General features: G+C 41.5%; 2 protein-coding genes across 2 annotated transcripts in view; one reads left to right on the forward strand and one right to left on the reverse strand.

Annotated features, from left to right (window-relative positions):
* Positions 1-1148: 1148 nt before the first annotated feature.
* On the reverse strand, positions 1149-17963 carry ccdc90b (coiled-coil domain containing 90B). The gene is made up of 9 exons (XM_035748374.1): positions 17646-17963; positions 7509-7628; positions 7214-7317; positions 6297-6398; positions 6120-6161; positions 2303-2374; positions 2134-2187; positions 1807-1921; positions 1149-1572 (listed from the first exon to the last, which is right to left on the reverse strand). Exons 1-9 carry the CDS (start codon positions 17749-17751, stop codon positions 1517-1519), a joined length of 771 nt encoding a protein of 256 aa, XP_035604267.1. The 5' UTR covers positions 17752-17963; the 3' UTR covers positions 1149-1516.
* Positions 17964-17989: 26 nt separating this feature from the next.
* alg8 (ALG8 alpha-1,3-glucosyltransferase) overlaps positions 17990-21942 on the forward strand; it is a 29496-nt gene continuing 25543 nt past the window's right edge. The window contains 5 exon segments of the mRNA XM_035748373.2: positions 17990-18256; positions 18612-18690; positions 20094-20287; positions 21326-21435; positions 21865-21932. Coding sequence (XP_035604266.2) covers positions 18168-18256; positions 18612-18690; positions 20094-20287; positions 21326-21435; positions 21865-21932 — 540 coding nt within the window. The 5' untranslated portion in view covers positions 17990-18167.

Raw genomic sequence — 21942 nt, forward strand, 5'->3', positions numbered from 1 at the left:
TTGGACTTACAGTATATCAAGTGTATACAGGATGAGCCTTGACTAGAATACAGTATATACATCATTGGGTAAAACAGTATGTAAACATTTAAGTGACCAGTGTTCAATGACTAATTACATAGGGAAGCAGTCTTAAGGTGCATGGCTGAGTACTGGGTGTTCCCTGTATTGAGGATCAGCATGGGGAGGTGTTCGCTTACCCTCACCACCTGGGGTCGGCCCATAAGGAAATCTAGGATCCACAGGGAGGACTTTAGACCCAAGGCTACGAAGGAGGGCACATTGGTGTTGAAAGCTGAGTTGTTGTCGAACAGCATTCTCACATACTGTAGGTATTTAATTTTGTCCAGGTGTGATAGGGCATTGTGTAGTGGGTCAAGGGTGTCGAGTATGGTGGAGGAGGAATTGTTACATGCTGACCAGACTGGACACGTTGCATGCGCAAGCATCGCAAAATACACACTGCTCGCGAGCGTCTGCGACGCCAAGGGCTAAAATAGAACTTAATATTTCTGATGCATATTGCGCTGAAAGTCCTGCCTCTCCCATCTCCTCATTGGTTTATAGAAGCAGGTACCCACGTGCCATCTCCTCATTGGTTGTACCCACGTCGGTGATTGAAAGACTAACTGTTTTGCTGGTTGTCGTGGTAATACTATGACATTTTAGATGCCAATCACCATATAAGTTCAAAGATGAAAAAGCCTGGAAAGATGACTTGAAACGATTGGGTTGGCCGTTTTATGTGTGGATTAATTGTCGGAGTAGAGGACCTTGTGCATTTCAGGTAAAATAACAACTCAATGTTTATATCCCAGGACAAATTAGCTAGCAACTGCAAGCTAGATAAATGGGACAAATTAACGTTAGCTAGCAAGTGCAAGCTAACTAGCTAAATTGCCATACATGTTTAATGCTTTGACCTGTCCCCAAATTAATGTCATTGGTTCAGTTTGTTTTGATATTTTAACCTGCGTGTGGTGATCGCATTTGGTGTAGGGGGACAAAATAAATTTATGCAGGATAGCGCACGCACACAGACGGTTTGTGTTCTGTGTTAGTCTGTTGCATCACTATCGGCAGCTTGGAAATTAAAGACGAACTGAAATCAAAATCAGGAATGGACAATGATTTAAGTATTCAATAAATGTGGTTCATTGGGAAAAGTTATTTATTTCCAAGTCATGTGGAATCCATATCCAAATACAGTTCTTGGAAGTATGAGCCATTTGTATAACCTATAGATATAGTGCCTATGAATAGGTTTATTGTACATTGTATCACTCAACAGTTATGTTCAAAATATCTGATTGACTTTGTTTAATAGGTTGATTAATTGATTTTAATGACTCATGCTTGGCCTTAGTCTTAGCTCTCCATGTACTCTAGATTGCCATTTAAAAGTAGAAATACATAAAAGTAGAAATTGAAATTACATGAAACCAACGTTGATTTAACCAGTGTGCACCCAGTGGGATCTATGTACAATGCAATCAAACCCCCACAGCAGAGACGGTCACTTCCAAAGGCGGTAAAATCCCAAGGCAATCGCTAGGCAGGCGAAAACGGACGCTACCAAAAAGAAAAGCAGAGGGGGGTATATCATGATCCCACTTAAATTCATACCATATTTCAAAGAATAGTTGAATATACAGAAATGTGTCAACAAACACACACAAGCACATATCTTTAACTCTGCATCGTGGGAAAAGGACCCGTGAGTAAGCATTTCACTGTTAGTCTAGACCTGTTGCGTATGAAGCATGTGACAAATAACATTTGATTTGGCATACAAACACACACTACCTGCAAGGTAGCGGATGGTTTCCAGCTTCAGCGACTCCAGTAGAGTTTTCAGGGAGGCCACCTCTAGATCAATCTTTTTAGTCGTCTCCATTGTTTCGTGGTCAATGACTGCATTCTGAGGAGAACATTAACATAGGGAATCATATTACTATACTCATATGGCTGGTTTCACAGACATGGTATAAGCCTAGTCCTGGACTAAAATGTGCTTCTTAATACAGGACTAGGCTTAATCTGTTTCTGGGAATCCGCCCCATAAAGAAATGCAGCTGTTATAGCCTGTGGTGGGACTATAGAAATATCATCATGGACAAGATGGCATTTTACCTTTCTGTGGTACTCTGTGCTGTTCTCCATAAGTTTCTTCTCCTGCTCAGTAAACTGACAAAGAGACAGATGCCCAGTGAGAAAGAGAGAGAGAGAAAGCATGTGGCAGAATGTCAATTCAAGGTCTCAGGAGTAATAACCAATCACACGCGTATGCGCACGCACACACCATGTCAGTGACCCTGCTCCTCTCCAGGTTGATGTCCAGCTTGGCCTCAGCTCGGACCTTCTTACTCTCCTCCTGAAGTGAAAACAGGATACACAAGTTATTGTAGCATCCCAAAAGGCAACTTATTCTCTTTTATAGTGCACAACGTTTGACCAGGGCCCAAAAGCAGTGCACTATGTAGGGAATAGGGTGCCATTTTGGATGTATCCACACAAGTCACATGATGTACTTACTGAGTGAGAAACCACTGAGCTATCTGATAGCACCAGAGATGACTGATAAACTATTACATGATTCATAAGTTATAGTTTAACAATAAACAGATGAAATGATAACTCAGAATTACATAGAACATACAGTAATAATATAGTGAATGAATTACATTTTATTTTCATGTCAAATCACCAATTGGCAACCCATCCCTTATGGGATTAATTGACACAAACAAACATTACAATAATTCTTTGCGCATCACATAATGAGAGAAATGTAAGGTAAAAATCAATACATAATGGTAAATAAGGTTATCCAAACAAATATATACATAGAGCAGTAAAAGAATACACACAACACAACCGTTCAAAAGTTTGGGGTCACTTAGAAAAGTAAAAAAAAGTCCATAAAAATAACATCAAATTGAACAGAAATACAGTGTAGACATTTGTTGTAAATTACTATTGTAGCTAGAAACGGCAGATTTTTAATGGAATGTCTACATAGACATACAGAGACCCATTATCAGCAACCATCACTCCTGTGTTCCAATGGCACGTTGTGTTAGCTAATCCAGGTTTATCATTTTAAAAGGCTGATTTATCATCAGAAAACCTTTTGCAATTTTTCGTTATGTTAGTACAGCTGAATTTTTTTTCTTCTGATTTAAAGAAGCAATAAAACTGGCCTTCTTTAGACTAGTTGAGTATGTGAAGCATCAGCATTTGTGGGTTCGATTACAGGCTCAAAATGGCCAGAAACAAAGAACTTTCTTCTGAAACTCAGTCTATTCTTGTTCTGAGAAATGAAGGCTATACCATGTGAGAAATAGGCAAGAAACTGAAGATCTTGTACAACACTGTGTACAACTCCCCTCACAGAACAGTGCAAACTGGCTCTAACCAGAATAGAAAGAGTAGTGGGAGGCCCTTGGTGCCATACAGAGGAAAAGTACATTAGTGTCTAGTTTGAGAAACAGATGCCTCACAAATCCTCAACTGACAGCTTCATTAAATAGTACCCGCAAAACACCAGGCTCAATGTCAACAGTGAAGATGCAACTCCGGAATGCTGGCCGCCTAGGCAGAGTTGCAAAGGAAAAAGCCATTTCTCAGATTGGCCAATAAAAAGAAAAGATTAAGATGGGCAAAAGAACAGACACTGGACAGAGGAACTCTACCTAGATGGCCAGCGTCCCAGGGTTGCTTCTTCACGATTGATGTTGAGACTGGTGTTTTGCAGGTACTATTTAATGAAGCTACCAGTTGAAGACTTGTGAGGCATCTGTTTCACATGGAATAGCCTACATTTCTCAAAACAAGAATAGACTGACGAGTTTCAGATGTAAGTTCTATGTTTCTGGCCATTTTGAGCCTGTAATCGAACCCACAGATAAAGGCCAGTTTTATTGCTTCTTTAATCAGGACAACAGTTTTCAGCTGTGCTGACATAATTGCAAAAGGGTTTTCTAATGATCAATCGGCTTTTTAAAATGACACATTTGGATTAGCTAACACAATTGTTGCTGATAATGGGCCTCTGTAGATATTCCATTAAAAAATCTTCCGTTTCCAGCTGCAACAGTCATTTACAACATTAACAATGTCTACACTGTATTGATGTTATTTTAATGGACAAAAAGTTATTTTCTTTTCAAAACAAGGACATTTCTAAGTGACCCTAAACTTTTGAATGGTAGTGTACATGCATAACATATAGAGATAAATAAATACATAAAGAAACAGAAGGCATTTGAACCCAGTCTAGCACAAAGAGAAGATTCATGTGGGACACAAGCCTATACACAATCTACATACACACGTGCCATTTACGACATAGAAGCTAAATGTTTTTTTATAATTATAGGTAGACATTTTTCCTTTTATTCCAGGCTTTATCTAAATATTTTGCAAACGGAAATATACAATGGATAAAAAAAACATTTCAGTTTCTCATCGTTCAGCCACATAATGCTAGGGTATATCTGGTGGTCTTTCCGGAATAAGAGCAAGTGTATATCTTGGTAGAAAAGGCAATAGAGGATAAAATCAGTTTCATTCTCTATTTCGTCAAGGTTACAATAGTTAGTCTTTCCTCTTCCATTTCACCACAATTACCAACCTTTTTCAATAAGCAGAGGAAATACCCCTGATCTGACCTGTTTCAATACGCAGAGAAAATATCACTGATCTGACCTGTTTCAATACGCAGAGGAAATATCCCTGATCTGACCTGTTTCAGTATGCAGAGACAATATCCCTGATCTGACCTGTTTCAATACGCAGAGGAAATATCCCTGATCTGACCTGTTTCAATACGCAGAGAAAATATCCCTGATCTGACCTGTTTCAATACGCAGAGAAAATATCCCTGATCTGACCTGTTTCAATACGCAGAGAAAATATCCCTGATCTGACCTGTTTCAATACGCAGAGAAAATATCCCTGATCTGACCTGTTTCAATACGCAGAGAAAATATCCCTGATCTGACCTGTTTCAATACGCAGAGAAAATATCCCTGATCTGACCTGTTTCAATACGCAGAGGAAATATCCCTGATCGGACCTGTTTCAATACGCAGAGACAATATCTCTGATCTTACCTGTGCACATGGCGATCTCTTGCTTTTAGGTAGGTTATACATAATATCACTCACACACAAATTCACCCTTAATAAAACAAAAGGTTCTCAACTTGGGTTTAAGATTAATCTCCTCCACCCATTCTTTTTCATATTGCATCAACAGTTGTTTTTTTAATCATATCCATGTCTCCCTTAATTTGTTTTTTTGTAAAGATGTTCACAGTCAGACTGTTGAAAAAGGTCAAACATTTCAGTTGTCCATGTTCCCCCTATAGATAGATCCCATTGAAAAACTTTACTAGCTCTTCTGGCATTTGGCATATCCAACAGTCTATCCCATAGTCTCACCACACATGCCTTCCATCTCACCGCACAGGGATCCTAGCCCATGTCCCCAGTTATTGCAAGTATAGGTGCAAACTTGTGGACACCTAAAAAGTAACGTACTGCTCTGTTATGGACATGTTCCTTTCTAAAATACCTCTTAGCACCCCACACTCCTGCTGAATAGTCCAGAACAGGACACACACGTGCCACCAGAGACTCTGGGTTCGCGCTCAGGCTCTGTCGCAGCTGGCCGCGACCGGGAGGTGCGTGGGGCGACCCACATTTGGCCTAGCATCGTCCGGGTTAGGGAGGGTTTAGCCAGTAGGGATATCCTTGTCTCATCGCGCACCAGCGACTCCTGTGGCGGGCCGGGCGCAGTGCACACTAACCAAGGTCGCCAGGTGCACGGTGTTTCCTCCGACACATTGGTGCGGCTGGCTTCCGGGTTGGATGCGCGCTGTGTTAAGAAGCAGTGCGGCTTGGTTGGGCTGTGTTTCGGAGGACGCATGGCTTTCAACCTTCGTCTCTCCCGAGCCCGTATGGGAGTTGTAGCGATGACACAAGATGGTCACTACTAACAATTGGATACCACGAAATTGGGGAGAAAAGGGGGTAAAATAAAAAAAAATAAAAAAAGGTAACATGTTCATCAATAAAAATAGTAGTATTTTTTTGGCTCTCATCACTTCTCACCATCAGCCTGTTCCTTATCTGATCCAACTCTGTCTTCATTTTCTGCAGAGAGACATACAGGTTTATGTAGAATGCATATTGTTATTATTATTATTATAGATCCCTAGTGCACTTGTTAGCTCAGGAGAGATAGACAGGCAGTGATTGTGTGGAGGAGGAAAGGGTTTATGTACGTACAGCGTTCTCCGAGCGCAGGTTGGCAAACTCACTCTTCTCCAGGATCACCATGTCTTTCCTGATGGAGTCCAGGTGAGCCATGATCTGCTGCAGCGCAATCTCCTAAACAAGATACACAGGAGAGAGAGCGAGAGAAGGGGGGCGGGGGTGTCTTACAACAGAAACAACCTACAATGGAGTGGTTGAAAGAGGGTGTAATGTGGGGGTGAAGGTTCAGAGTATTGCAATTCCATGGGTGTAACTGAAGCACACACTGTCATACATACCAGCAGTCACAAGTGTAAGTGATAGTCTGGTCTTCTTTAGCTTGGGTAGCAAGCGGGATGCTGTGGGTGTGGTGTGTGTGGTACCTGGTGTGCTGTGTGTGTGGCACCTGGTGTGCTGTGTGTGTGGTACCTGGACTGCTGTGAGTGTGGGGTGCGTGGTACCTCGGTTGCTGTGAGTGTGGTAACGGGTGTGCTGTGAGTGTGGTGTGTGTGCCTGTGGTAACTGGTGTGTGCGTGTGGTACCTGGGCTGCTGTGAGTGTGGTGTGTGTGTGTGTGTGGTACCTGGGCTGCTGTGATTGTGGTACCTGGTTTGCTTTGAGTGTGGTACCTGGGCTGATATGAGTGTGGTACCTGGTGTGGTGTGAGTGTGGTAACTGGGCTGCTGTGAGTGTGGTATCTGGTGTGGTGTGGTAACTGGGCCGCTGTGAGTGTGGTGTGTGTGTGTTACCTGGGCTGCTGTGATTGTGGTACCTGGTTTGCTTTGAGTGTGGTAACTGGGCTGCTGTGAGTGCAGTGTGTGGTACCTGGACTACTGTGAGTGTGGTGTGTGTGTGGTACCTGGTGGGCTGTGTTTTGTACCTGGTGTGGTGTGTGTGTGGTAACTGGTGTCCTGTGAGTGTGGGGTACCGGGTGTGCTGTGTGTGTGGTACCTGGTGTGCTCCAGTCACCATGTCTTTGTACACTACGTCCATGTTGGCTGTTGCCAGAGTCACCAGAGCCGCTACTATGATTTCTGCTTGGCGCTTTTCAAAGCCTGAAAATAGAGAAATCATTAAAGATTTGATCATCAGGATTACAACAGTCCAGTTTTCTTTATTACACTGTGGATCAATTATCACCTTATTTGCCTTTCCTGGTCTGAATGTGACTTCCACTTCAGAATATATTTCAGAAAAGGCAACACAGAAGCAGAATTACAGATCAAGTCCAAAATGATGCACCCACCATTGCTCTCCAGCTCAATGACCATGGCATGAGAGTCAAAGGTCAGTTTCCTCTGTTCCAGAGGGGTCAGGTCCACTTTCCTCAGGTCGTACGCTGCTACAGGGGTTGCAATGTGGAACTCTGTACAGACAGACAGATGGAGTTGAGTGGCGAGATGATGGCTTTGAGGAGTGTAGCCTACCTCTTGACTTCATCAAGTCAGTATCAGTCAATACTTGTTAAGAACATTAACAAAATGGAAGAAAATTAAACATTCTACAAGAACCAATATCACTTCCTAACAACACAACCTTATGGAACAATACTTGGGTAGCGTTTCAAAATTCACCGATAAATTGGGCCACATGGAAAACTAAAGGCATAGAAACTGTAAATAACTTTAACAGGAAATACATCTCTTTCGATTACAGAATTAAAAAGTAATTTTGGACTGACAAATATAGATAGTTTAAAATGAAAACTTACATATCACACAATTTTGAAGAGCAACCTTTACATTATGACCAAACCGGCTCCACGTGTGCGCATGGTGAGTTTGTCTATCCCCACCAGACGCGATCAGGACACAGGTTGAAATATCAAAACTAATTCTGAACCAACTATATTAATTTGGGGCCAGGTCGAAACATTCATGGACATTTAGCTAGCTAGCTAGCTTGCTGTTGCTAGTTAATTTGTTCTGGGGTGACTGAAAGATGAACGAGGTCCACACTCCAGTCAGTAGCGGTAACACACCTTAAAGTTGGTTGTCAACCGCCATATAATGTCCACAGAAGAAGAACTAGGAGAGATTACTAGAAACTAAACTTAGTTTCCCTTTTTATCTGTGGATTAATTGTCGTAGTAGAGCCCAATGATTTTGTGTGACTCAAAATGGGTCAAAATTCTACGAAGATCCAAGCAAAAAAAAGGACCTTGTACATTTCAGGTAAAATAACAACCCAATGTTTATACATTGACCAGCTGGGGCAAATCTGTGAAGACCTGGGTGTGAGCAGCAAACTACATCCTCGTGAGATTTCTTTTCTCAAGGAGTACAGTACAGTCCTACAGCCACTCACATCCTCTATTGATCTTCATGGAGAAGAAGTGTTTTCTTGGCTTTCTTATCCCAACAACAAGCGGTTTGGACCTATGCTAAGCACCCATGAAGCAAAAATGACACCTGCTACAGTGACAAAGTTTCGACTGTGTTGGCACAACCCTGGAAAGAGGGAGGAGGCGCAGAGCACATTAGTTCAAGAAACAGCTTCTATGTAGAACACACACTCCGAAGAGGTTGATGAGGGAGCACAGAATGAGTCTGAGTCAGAATGCACATTTTTTTCCCCGGAGGTGCAACAAATAGGGCCCGTGGCACTGCAGAGGACATGGTGAGGAAGTACCTCAAAGACAAGTCTTTGGACTCCTTGAAATCGTTTCCCATAGTCCAGAACTTGTTTCTGAAGTACAACACTCCAGTGCCCCCTCTTTTCAGCTATGGTGGAAACAGGATGCCTGGTGCTCATCTAGAGCATGTCATTTTGCTGCAATTACAACAGCAATTTCTGCCTTCAATCATCTGAGTAGGCTAGCTTCAGAATAGGCCGACTGCAGTGCCAAGTCTGATATGTTGGTTTATTGCACCTAGCTCGGACTAAATGTGTAAAAAGAAAAAGAAAAAAAAATCAACCTATTTCCCATTTTAGTCATTTTGCAGACACTTATCCAGAGCGACTTACAGTAGTGAGTGGAAACATTTTCATACCTTTTTGTACCGGTGTCCCGTGGATAAGTGTTTAGCACCATCTATGTTACTTAAGCCCTTACTTATACCTGGTTTTAACATGTATACTTTGTCCTGCACATTGTGTTTGTGCCCACACTTTTAGACAGGTGTACACGATTAAAAGATGCATTGTGGTCTGACTGTGATCAGATCATATAAGTGTAAATGGACAAGATCAGGATGAAGGACGAATGATAGAGGCAGTTATACGGGGCTTAAATACATTTGTTGATGTTTTGCGATGTGTTCTAATGTGGTTCTGCAATAAATGTTGTTAAATTGGTAATATTTTTTTCTTATGTTTTACAGGTGAAGTAATCCAAAAGAAACGGAAAGTAATCAGATTACGTTAGAGTTTAGGTAATCCAAAAGTTACGTTACTGATTACAATTTTAGACAGGTAACTAACGGATTACATTTAAAAAAAGTAACCTACCCAACCCTGTTGACAGTGAGATCAGTTCAGCACCCTACATTGCAGTCCAGGTGGATGACACCACAGACATATCCTGCAAATGTCAATTAACATTCATAGCACACTATGTCAAAGATAAGGGTGTTATACTGAAGAAAAATAAGTGCAAAATGCAACAATTTTGAAGATTGAGTTACAGTTCATATTAGGAAATCAGAAATGTTTTCTAAATTCATTAAGCCCTAATCTATGGATTTCACAAGACTGGAAATACAAATACAGGAACTGGAACACTGTTGTCATACACGTCGATTCAGAGCATCCCAAAAATGCTCAATGGGTGACACGTCTGGTGAGTATGCAGGCCATGGAAGAACTGGGACGCTTCCAGGAATTGTGTACAGATCCTTGCGACAAGGGGACATGCATTATCATGCTGAAACATGAGGTGATGGCGGCAGATGAATGGCACGTCAATGGGCCTCAGTCTCGTCACGGTATCCCTGTGCATTCAAATTGATACAATGCAATTGTGTTCATTGTCCGTAGCTTATGTCTGCCCATCCCATAGCCCCACCACCACCATTGGGCACTCTGGTCACAACGTTGACGTCAGCAAACCCGCTCAGCCACACGACGCCATACACGTGGTCTGTGGTTGTGAGGTCGGTTGGACATACTGCGAAATTCTCCAAAACGACGTAGGCGGCTTATGGTAGAGCAGTGAACATTAAATTATCTGGCAATAGCTCCGGTGGACACTCCTGCAGTCAGCATGCCAATTGCACACTCCCTCAACTTGATATCTGTCGCATTGTTTTGCATGACAAAACTGCACATTTTAGAGTCGCTTTTTTTTGTCCCCAGCACAAGCTGCACCTGTGCAGATCACTGTTTAATCAGCTTCTTGATATGGCCTCCTGGACAGATACCGACAGCTGTACTTTGAAATACTAAAATGGAATCATACTACACATAACCCAGAGGTTTGCTGAACGTGAAGAGCCTCAACTTTTTACGTGTTCTTGATCATGGTTCATTTCCAGAGTACTCAAAACAAGAGGGGTTTCCTGACAGAGAACTCACACCGCTGTTCCAGACGTACCCTTTTTTGACAACAAGAGGTTGGAAAATGAGCTGCAGATAGTCTATGCTGATGCCTCCTTCCACTAACCACCAGGTGAGCTGCTGCAATCACTTGTGAAAAAGGACCTGAATGGGTGCTTCTCCCTATAATTAGCCTACAACGTGTCAAAGTGCATTGCGGTTGCATTTCCCATTAAACTAATCTTGCTGCGTCGGACACACGGTTCTTGGTTTCAATGGCTCATTATGTAAGTATATCAGTCTAATCTCGAAAGGCCATGAAGTAGGTACAGACGCAAGGTGAATTTTACAATCAAATAGGAAATCACCATCATAACCTCAACCTACTAGTGAAAAAGGAACTGTAACTAGTCAACCGTGAACACCATGTAAACTAGTGGTCTGTACTGTAATTGATTATTCTAACTATAGTTGATTGTTGAAGGTGCAGAATGCTGTGTGCGGTGGATTGACAGGGGTGTCCTGTACAAATGAGCAATGCCAGTGGAAGTCAGCGACGCAGCCAAATCTATCCCCAAAAAGGTTGAGCGAGATCTGTGGCAAACGTCACAAACCAAGTGACAAGTTCTCAACCAGCACTCTCCATACAACCTGTGTACCACTCACAACATATTTAAAAAAGAGTTTGGAAGGGGCCAATGTTCCAGTGGGGATCATTCTGCACAAGTGCATAAAAGCTCAACCAAACAGTCCAAGTTCCAGCGGCAGCCACACAGCTCCAGCAGCCTCATGGTGAACATGGCATCAACATGCAGTGTCAGAAACGCTTGTCATTTTATGACGTTGATGTTAAGCTGGAGGAGTGTAAATGTGCCAGCCTTTAGGAGGTCACTAAAGCACATAGTGCATCCCATGTGTTGTAGTCAGCAAAGGTTCCTGTGCGCACCTCAACAAATCCAGACAACTTTGTGCGGGAGCATCTCTTCCCAAGGTTCCATGGGAACTCGGCAACCACATATGGCAAGGAGAACGAGCAGGTTGCCTACACACGGATGGAGAGTTGTGGGTTTAGTCAGGAGAGTAGAGGCACAGTAGTGAGTGACAAGGAGCCATGGCTTTCTGCAAGCCCATTTAGTGTTAAACTCTCAAGAAATTCTAGAAATCAAATGTCCTGTTGTGAGTAAGAAATGTGAGTCTCTGACTAAACTGTTCTCTGGCTAACTAACAGATGTGATGGATGGGGTTCCTCAGCTGCAACCTAATGGAGCTCTTGGGTATTACATGAAGGTGCAAATGGGCATGTTCTGCACAGAACTGGTGAGATGTAAACGGCTTGTCTGGCTCTATCCGAGCAGGTTGTTATTGATGTGCCGTTTGATGTGAAGTTCTGTGCTGATGTTATCTCTAAACTGAAGGTATTCTATTTCACACATGCTGCCAAGGATAGTAGATGAGTTTTAGTTAGGCAGACTAACTCTGTGGTCCAAATATGTTAATCGGTGGTATTTAGGCTCGTGCCTAATACTTGTGTTTTTGAATAGTTCTTATATTTTGAGCATTGTAAATCAGCTCTACCTTATTATCCAAGCATAACTCTTGGTGTTTTTTTTGTCTTGCCTTGTACAGCTCTCTTCATACATGTTTATCTAATGCCTACGGATAACTCCTTATGATTTATGAATATATTTTTATTGAACCTTGCATAGCGCTTTCTTTTCATAATGACACTTCATTAACTTATTATGCGAACATACCGTAACTCATCTTACACTTGGAAAATGGTGTTGAAATTGCACTTGACATTTTCTTTGTTCCTTAACCTTTTGAAATGAAGGACAAGGAGGCATGTCAAAGGGTTTCAAATGTGTTTCCTGTTTGGTTCTGGTTTTGGTTTTCAAGTGCACAAATTAAGAAAACAGTGTGGCTGGCACTTGATAAACAGTTGTCTTCCCTCTTGGTGTGTTAGACATTTTGGTGTTGAAGAAAATGTATTGTAAATATATTTAAGAAGGCATGATAGCGGCACCTAGTGGATGCCTGTAATTATCAGAAACATGCAAAGTTACAGTACATTTCAAATGTAGGAACATACAAATGATTCAGATTAAATAGTAAAAAAATATACATTGCATTCAGAAAGTTCAGACCCCTTCCCCTTTTCCACATTTTGTTCAGTTACAGCCTTATTCTGAAATTGATATTTTTTCTCATCAGTCTACACACAATACCCCATAATGACAAAGCGAAAACCGTTTTAGAAATGCTTCATTTATTAAAAAGAAAAACTAGAAATACCTTATTTACATAAGTATTCAGAGCCTTTACTATGAGACCCCTGTTTCCATTGATCATCCTTGATGTTTTTACAACTTGGAGTCCACCTGTGGTAAATTCAGTTGATTGGACATGATTGGGAAAGGCACACCTGTCTATATAAGGTCCCACAGTTGACAGTGCATGTCAGAACAAAAACTGTAGAGCTCCGAGACAGGATTGTGTCGAGGCACAGATCTGGGGAAGGGTACCAAAAAAAATGTATGCAGCATTGAAGGTCCCCAAGAACACAGTAACCACCATCATTCTTAAATGGAAGTTTAGAAAGACCAAGACTTCCTAGAGCTGGCCGCCTGACCAAACTGAGCAATCGGGGGAGAAGGGCCTTGGTCAGGGAGGTGACCGAGAGCAGAATGGTCACTCTGATAGAGCTCCAGAGTTCCTCTGTGGAGATGGGAGAACCTTCCAGAAGGACAACCATCTCTCCAGCACTCCACTAATCAGGCTTTTATGGTAGAGCGGCCAGACGGAAGCCACTCCTTAGTAAATGGCACATGACAGCCCGCTTAGAGTTTTCCAAAAGGCACCTAAAGACTCTGACCATGAGAAACAAGATTCTCTGGTCTAATGAAACCAAAATTTTAACGATTTGGCTTGAATGCCAAGCTTCAAGTCTGGAGGAAACCTGGCACCATCTCTATGGTGAAGCAGGGACTGGGAGACGAGTCAGGATCGAGGGAAAGATGAACGGAGCAAAGTACAGAGAGATCCTTGATGAAAACCTGCTCCAGAGCGCTCAGAACCTCAGATTGGGGCGAAGGTTCACCTTCCAACAGGATTGGCTTCGGGACAAGTCTCTGAATGTCCTTGAGTGGCCCAGCCTGAGCCCGGACTTGAACCTGATGGAACATCTCTAGAGTGACCTGAAAATAGCGGTGCAGCGACGTTCCCCATCCAACCTGACAGAACTTGAGAGGATCTGCAGAGAATGGCAGAAACTCCCCAAATAGTAGTGTGCCAAGCCTGTAGCGTCATACCCAAGAAAACTTGAGGCTGTAATTGCTGCCAAAGGTGCTTCAACAAAGTACTGAGTAAAGAGTCTGAATACTTATGTAAATGTGATATTTCAGTTGTTTTTGTATACATTTGCAAAAATGTATACAACTTGTTTTTGCTTGGTCATTGAGGGCTATTATATTGTGTGTAGATCGACGAGAGAGAACATTTTTATATATTTTAGAATTAGGCTGTAACAAAATGTGGAAAATGTCAAAGGGTCTAAATACTTTCCAGATGCACTGTACACACACAGTATCTCATGTGGATGAAATGAGTGTATAAAGTTACATTTCAGATGTATGAACATTCTCACTGCTCACTCGGCATCCTCATGGATGATCTCACCCTGCATGTTAACAAGTGCTGCACCGATGCTGAGGACTTTGTCCATTTTGTGTGTCAGGTTGATGAGAAGTGTCTGGAAGAGGATTTTGAACACCTTGGAGTTGTCTGATAACTCTCAACATGAATACGCACATTAGCTATCCTTCTTGTGCTTGTGGCTTCCTTTCTGAGTGAAGGCTGGTATGGCAAGGTTTACCTTCCTCTCATTCAGCAGATCTCAGATGGTGAAGCCCCTGTCTGTCATAACTTCATCGCCAGGTCTAAGGTATTCCAGGAAGCCAGAGTTTTGGGTGATGATCTTGTCACTGCATCTGCCTCCATATGCAGGAGAAACTAACATGGGCAATGGCCACCAAATACTGGAGAGTATTACTGGACTAATAGTGGCTGTATGGCTTCCCTCTGGAATCAATGTTGTGTGTTTTCTGAAGAGTGGTTTCAGAGCAGTCAATGATGCAAGTGGTGTTGGGGAACTAAGAGAGTGCAACACTACTCCCTGGGACACAACAAAGCGTTCAGCAAGATCACCCTGGAGTAGATTCAGCTTCATCAAGGTTAAGAGTATTTGATCACTGATATGCACTCTGCAAAAATGCTACATGGTCAAAGAAAAGGATGGCCAGTATACAACACTGAGCTAATGTCATTCTTCAGGATGGTATGGGTCAATGGCTCTGCACCACCACATTGGGTTTGTTTGTGGCAGGTGGGCTTGTTGACTGATTCTCTTGATACTTAGCTGTGTTCAGTCAGTGCTGGAACTTCCCATTGAGTATCAGCATCTTTACACTGCGGTGGCATTGGTACACTCAGATCAGACTGCATCACCAGAGTTGTCTTCATCTGTCAAAAAAAACGAGGCCACAAGTTTAACAAAATAAAATACACAGACAAGCCTACTGGTCATGGGTTAGGTTAAAAAAAGAAAAGACTTGAGATAATGTTTAATAATTTAGGTAGTTACAGACATTTCACGAGCATCACCAGTGGCATGCCAGCAAGGATGGGGATAATCATAGCATGGGGGAGACATTGTCAGACAGAAGTGTTGAATAGCTAACGATATAGGGACTAACTCGGTTAGACAAACTTGTTCTCAACTAGCCTACCTGGTTATATATATATATATATATATATATATATATATATATATATATATATATAGTTTTTTTTTTTAACTAGCTAGACTAGTTAGTAAGCAAGCAACACTGTATCAGTTGGGCTGCCCTCAAGCTAGCTAACTGAGTTAGCTAGGCAACAATTATATAGCTACAGTCTTAAGACTTAGGAGTCTTAATATAGCTAAGCTAGCTAGTTAAGTTAGCTAACTAACTCCTGCCTGATTCAGGACACCCTATCTGTGATAATAGCTAGAAAGTAGCAGCTAGCTAACAACTACCTGTATGTGTTGATGACCTGATGAGATGTCACTTTCTGGTCTGTACTGGAGTATCATAGCCCAGCCACTTCTCAGGGAAGGGATGCTCTTCAGTTGGCCTCTTGTCCACGAAGTGATAGGAACAGACGTTGGGTCAGTTTGGTGGTTTCTTCAAGTTCAATGCTTTGAGCCAAAACAAAAGAGACTCTTCCTCCTTAGGAGTTGGGTGCAAATCAAAAGGCACCTAACAACTGCACTCACTCAAAAAAAAAAACACTGAACAGCTTCCATTTATGCCAGTTATTGTGGAATCTCCTTACCGAACATAAAATGCCAGTTTTGCAAGAGTTCATTTTTGGGAAGTTGTGAGAAGCGATAGCGATTTAGATTGCAATTTGCTTTATCTCGGTCAGGTCGCAGTTGCAAATGAGAACTTGTTCTCAACTCGCCTACCTGGTGAAATAAAACAAAACAAATAAATAGTGAGCTAGCTAGCTAGCTTCGAACTATTGGCCGGAAGTGCTTAAGTCCCCCATAAAAATAAAAAATAAACATACCCCACCCATATTTCTGTTGAAAATTAGGTAAATAAAGTATGGATGTTGTAGACGGAGCTAGAAAGTTGTCTGTCAGAAGTATTACTATGTAAACTTACTGTCTGCATATTTCAAGACATGGCCTATGGGGGTGTAGTGAGATACCCAATGGGTTGGACAAAAAAAAATGTATACTAAAACTGTAATAATAATAATAATAATATGCCATTTAGCAGACGCTTTTATCCAAAGCGACTTACAGTCATGTGTGCTAAAACCGTAGAAATCTATCAACACACCATCATTAACACAATGGAAAATCTTATGATTTGTTTTTATTTTTTAATTGAAAGTGCGTGGGCTATGGAGTGAAACAAAATGGTGCAGTTTCAGGCCATGTGATGGAAAGTGATGTGGGGGCTGGAGATGTGTGGTGTGTGCTAGTTGATGTATGATGTTGTCGTTTGTTTTGTATTGTTTATAAAATCTTACAAAAAACATTTATGGGCATTTTTACAAGCATTGAATAATAACGACTCAATGTAGTCATTTGTAGCCCAGCTAGCAATGAGGAATTGGCCCTGAAGCGGCCCTCTTCCGAATGCATTGATGCTGTGTCTTAGACCGCTGCACCACTCTGGAGCCTCCACCCACAACGTATCAAAATACTATACTACTTAAACACGAATCTTAAATGTTAATTGTATTTTTGATCACAGAAACAATGAGAAAATATGGAAAAATAAAGAATTAAATTAATGAATTATATGAAGCTGCCCGTGTAATCATCTGCCATAGAGTAGCCTCAATCGGCCCGAGCCCCCAAGTAATATATTTGGGCCAGATAACTGTCACCGGAATCAGCCGGAGCTCAATCCCCGCATCCTAGCCATACGTAATATGCCTAAAGTGGCCCAGATTCGGGCCACGTGACGTGGGCCGAGCCTGACTCTCAGCCGGAATCGGTCCAGATCCACTGCGTTAGCTGAGAGGCTAGCTAAACTCCGCCAAAAACGAATCTAATCTAACTAAACGCCTTGCCACTCAACTTCATTGAGCAGTGTGGATTTGAGAATTCTTGGCTAACAAACAGACACACGTTTTGTTAAGGATAATAAACTTGTGCACACCTGTGTAGTAAACAAAAGCTAGACCTGCAATGGTTAATAGCAAAGGAAAGGAGTATACTTAGCCACTTGCACAACTGAATGCATTCATTCAATTGAAATGTGTCTTCCTCATTTAACACAACCCCTCAGCGTTTAGTACACACGTATAGAGTAATTACCTGCAAGATTACTACCAAAACGCTTACCTCTCCAACTCTGTGCTCCCCAGTATGTGCCATTGTTTAGATGCCTCTGACAGTGCCGAAATACTGACCGGAAAAGAGTTACACAGTGTCTGTTTACACTGATCATCGCCCCAGACACGGAGACTTTGAAACTCACGGAGCAACAAATTATATTTTAGTTACAAAACTCTTACGATCTGAGTTGTATTACACATGTGTTATCTATATGCTGAAGTACAAAGTGTGATATCTATCCCACCTCGACTCATACACAGAGGACAAGCAAGCGTTTATGACACCGGATGGTACGTAGCAGCCTACGAAGTTTTTCTTCAACGTTGCGCAACATTTGACCATTTCCGCACGGTGACGGTCCATATCTAGCTAACAATTAAATATTTATACTGGACTTCCTTTGCTTTGTTTGTATAACTTAATGTGCTAATTTGACAATGTTATTGCGGGGAGGACCGCGTAACAGAGCCTACCGATACTGTACATCTCAATAAAGTTTATTTTTACAAACACCCCCAAAAAAGTGTCATGGCGACGCCCAGAGCAGACGACTGGAGTTGGTTTCCTGCATTAGCACTCGGCGTTTCTTTCCTGAAATGTATTTTGATAAACGCATAGTAAGTGAAACATTCAAATAATTTATATTGGATTTCTAAACATGCATATTTCAAGGTATCGTATTTGTTCTAGTTCGTTGATTAGTTGTGTCGCTAGCTAGCGTTAGCTTGATAACTGCATTGGCAGCTTTGCCACTGTATTGAAAAAGTTATTCAACCATACACGTTTATACACATAACTATAAACTAACTATAAATAAGTGGTTAGGGCATTTATTCTCGTCAGGAAAATGTCATAAGAGCATCAACTCCTAACTACACTGTCCTATAACTAACTATCTGTGTAACGTTTCTTTTAAACAGAGGTACATTGTGTTGTGTTGTTGACTATGACGGTGTTTTCTGGATATTTCAGTCATTCCACAGACTTTGAGGTTCACAGGAACTGGCTCGCCATCACTCACAGCCTTCCTGTGTCAAAATGGTACCATGAGGTTTGTACATGCATGCGTACATACAAATCATATATTATGCATGTATAAAAGTGTGTCACTCATCCCTTAATTGCTATTTCTAGCTACAAATCCTATAGCGAAATCATTATTTTACGCCAGATAGAGTGACGAAATCAAACAGAGATTGAGGGAAGAGCGTCGCGTAGGAGTGACGCCACCTGTCGGCAATGTTCCCTCTAAATATCAGCCATCGCAAAAAAAAAATATATCAGCCATCGCATAGAAGAAGCATGAGATTGAACCCCTTAGTTAAGACAACCAACGTTTCCAACATGTAGGCAGTGGTGGAATCAACGCAATATTAGCCACTTTCTCATAAATAGACATGTACAACATTGTTCATCATGCTCAGACTTTAAACATAATGCAACATACCGAAACTGTGCAAAACTAACTAAGCAAGAGATTTAGTTGTAGGCAGAACGCTTTGGAGTAGGATTCTATAGCATTGACAGGCATGACTCAGGCCTATATGCAAATAGACCATTGCCATAATGCATCTGTGCCATTCACTTTGAACTGGAATGTGTTTACTGCATGAGTGGTCGTGAGTAGATTAGTTTGTTTTGAGATCAAAGCAAGAGCTGCATGCAGCCACGTGTGCACATTTGTTCATATCCTTTGCTAGTTAGTAAGTTATTATCCCAGTTATAGATAATTTGTAGTAAGCAATGGGGGGTGTGATTGCTTCTTACAAGAGCACAAAATGTTCACATTTCTAGACATCTTTGAAAAGCGAGTTGGGTAAAGAGCTTTTTTTTTGTCTTAAAGGGGCAGTGTTGTATTTTGAGACAGGCATGAATAAGCTAAGTAGCCAATAGGCAGAGGGTAGCATCATTTGTCTGATTCACTGTAATAATGGTATGGGAATAATGCATTTTATAAAGTGGTTACTTGAATCAAACAACACAACAACATTTTCAATCACCTCCTTGTCTGAAGGACAAGTGGATAAACAGGTTAATGTCAAGCTCTGCATGTTTTTTTTCAAAAGTTTCATGGAATGTAGGCGTACATTGAACACCACACATTGGCCACTGTAGGCTGAATGATAGAACAGCTATTTCCATGCTATGGAATGGAATGCATTTTCTCTATTGTTTCTGATGGTAGGCCACTCTGGTAGGCCTATATTATGATAATCCCCAGTAGCCTACTTGACTACTTTCTGAAACTGTAACTTAAAGTGGGTACAGCTTCAGTGGTCAAGGTAAACGCACGCTGGAAGATGCACAGAATTTTCACAATGTTCAAGTTTGCACTCATCAGACCTGAAATTTGCTCACTGCCCCCACAAAATAGAGGGAGCATTGCCTGTCGGAAGTCAAATTTGAACTATCGAATACAAATGTTTATGACTGTGTTTTTATCTTTCTGTGTAGAACACCTCAGAGTGGACCCTGGACTACCCTCCTTTGTTTGCCTGGTTTGAGTATAGCCTGTCCCACGTGGCTCAGCATTTTGACAAGGAGATGCTGGTGGTGCAGAATCTCATCTACACCAGTCCTGCTACCATCCTTTTCCAGAGGCTCTCTGTTATCGTGACGGACATAGTCTTCATTTACGCTGTCAAAGAGTGAGTGTTTTCTCCAGGGGAAAGGAAGAAGCTAAAGAAATGCAAATACATATGTTTTATGCATGGAGGATGCCTTAAGTCTTAAAGTATCATAAATAGACATGTACTGCGTTGGTCATCATACTCAGACTGTTAAGGTATAATGCAGCTGTGTTTATCATTTCTGGGTAACAATGAAGTGCCTTCTGTGATTGTTTACAATTGAAATGGTCAAAAATAACTTCTTAGCAGAAAATATTTTAAAAAGCAATAATTTTGATAGGACTGTCTGGGACAATCAGACAGTCTGGACTGTCTGATTGAGGTAGAGTCCTGCATTGGGTTGGATACACATGATTTTCCTGTGGTTGAGCTGCAAATAAATCAGCTGGCAGGTGGAATGAAAACATTCTTTCAACTCACAGGTCGGCTCGCGATTCAGAACAATTATATTGCAGGTCGGAAATGTTTTAAATGAAGATAATATTATTATTTGACAAACTCAGGAGCTTGTTGTGTTTTCCATTAGGCTATGTGAGCAGTGAGGCAGATATGGCCTAGGCTACCAGCCACCCAGCGAGAGAGTGGAGCAGGGAACTGTCCATTATTGCAAGGGCAGGCTCTGCATTTATTAGCCCATTGGGTCTGTTTTAGTTTTCTTCAGGTGAATGTGATTGGTCGTTGACTCCCCATAGTATGTTATACCTTGTTCCCTCATTCAGGGAACAGTAGTTATATTCATAACTGTACATTATTGGCAGAGAGGAGGGCACACTTTGTTATTGGTCTGATAAATGTATAGCAAAACCCCACCCAACAAGCTGAAATTTCAGGTCCTTTTCAAACAGCTATTACACTAAAAGGGCATCATTTTCACAATTGTATAGTATTATTCCAACCTAATAGTGTGGGAATATATTTAACACACAGGAAAATCATGTTTTTGACTGCACTGTCTCTAAGGATTTTATTTGTTAATGTTTATTTTTTGTGTTTTGTATATACTGTACAGTGTGTTTCAGTCCCCCATTTATAACCACTTGTTCTCTCTTCCTCCAGATGCTGTAGAAGTGTGAGAGAAGAGAAGGGTTCCAAGGACCTCCTGGGGCATCCATTTTTCATCCTGGCAGCTCTGCTTTTGTGGAACTTTGGCCTCCTCATCGTTGACCGTATCCTTCACTCACTACTCTGAGACCTGGGTTGTGTTCTTAAGGCCTCCAATATGAAAGAAAACACACTGAAACATGGAAGGATTACAGAGACCTGTCCAATAAGAAATTCATATAAAACTCATGTTTTAAAACGGTGTGCCCTTATGAACATGAAAAGAAGAGAAAAGCCTGCACACCGAAAATGCTCCCAATTACCACTTTAATTTACTTTTCGATCCACAAGGATCATTATCAGGTCAAAAGGTAAGACCACCAACTGCCCTAATGAACATGACCCAACTGTGTTGACAAGGTCAATGAGCTTACATGACCTAGTTCATTATGGCAATTCAACTCTATAGAGCTGTAACTAAGCAGTCTAGAGAAACTAACGCTAGAAAAATGATTAACCAGCAAGTCTCTCAAGTCCTTAGTGTTTCCATCCAGACATTCATTTCCAGTACAATGGATTCCTGTTTGGAATACTACTGCTATCAGTGGCAAGACATTTACAGGTACTGTACC

This window comes from Oncorhynchus keta, chromosome 33 (genome assembly GCF_023373465.1).
Source record: "Oncorhynchus keta strain PuntledgeMale-10-30-2019 chromosome 33, Oket_V2, whole genome shotgun sequence".
In the NCBI taxonomy this organism is placed as follows: Eukaryota; Metazoa; Chordata; class Actinopteri; order Salmoniformes; family Salmonidae; genus Oncorhynchus; species Oncorhynchus keta.

Bases quoted from the DNA above. Each gene is read 5' to 3' on its own strand.
- ccdc90b (XM_035748374.1), bottom strand. From the start codon at position 17,751: ATGATCAGTGTAAACAGACACTGTGTAACTCTTTTCCGGTCAGTATTT. The intron at 6,162-6,296 runs GTACGTACATAA...GTCTCTCTGCAG, and splicing joins ACCTGCGCTCGGAGAACGCT to AAAATGAAGACAGAGTTGGA. The intron at 1,573-1,806 runs GTAGTGTGTGTT...TCTTTTTGGTAG, and splicing joins AACCATCCGCTACCTTGCAG to CGTCCGTTTTCGCCTGCCTA.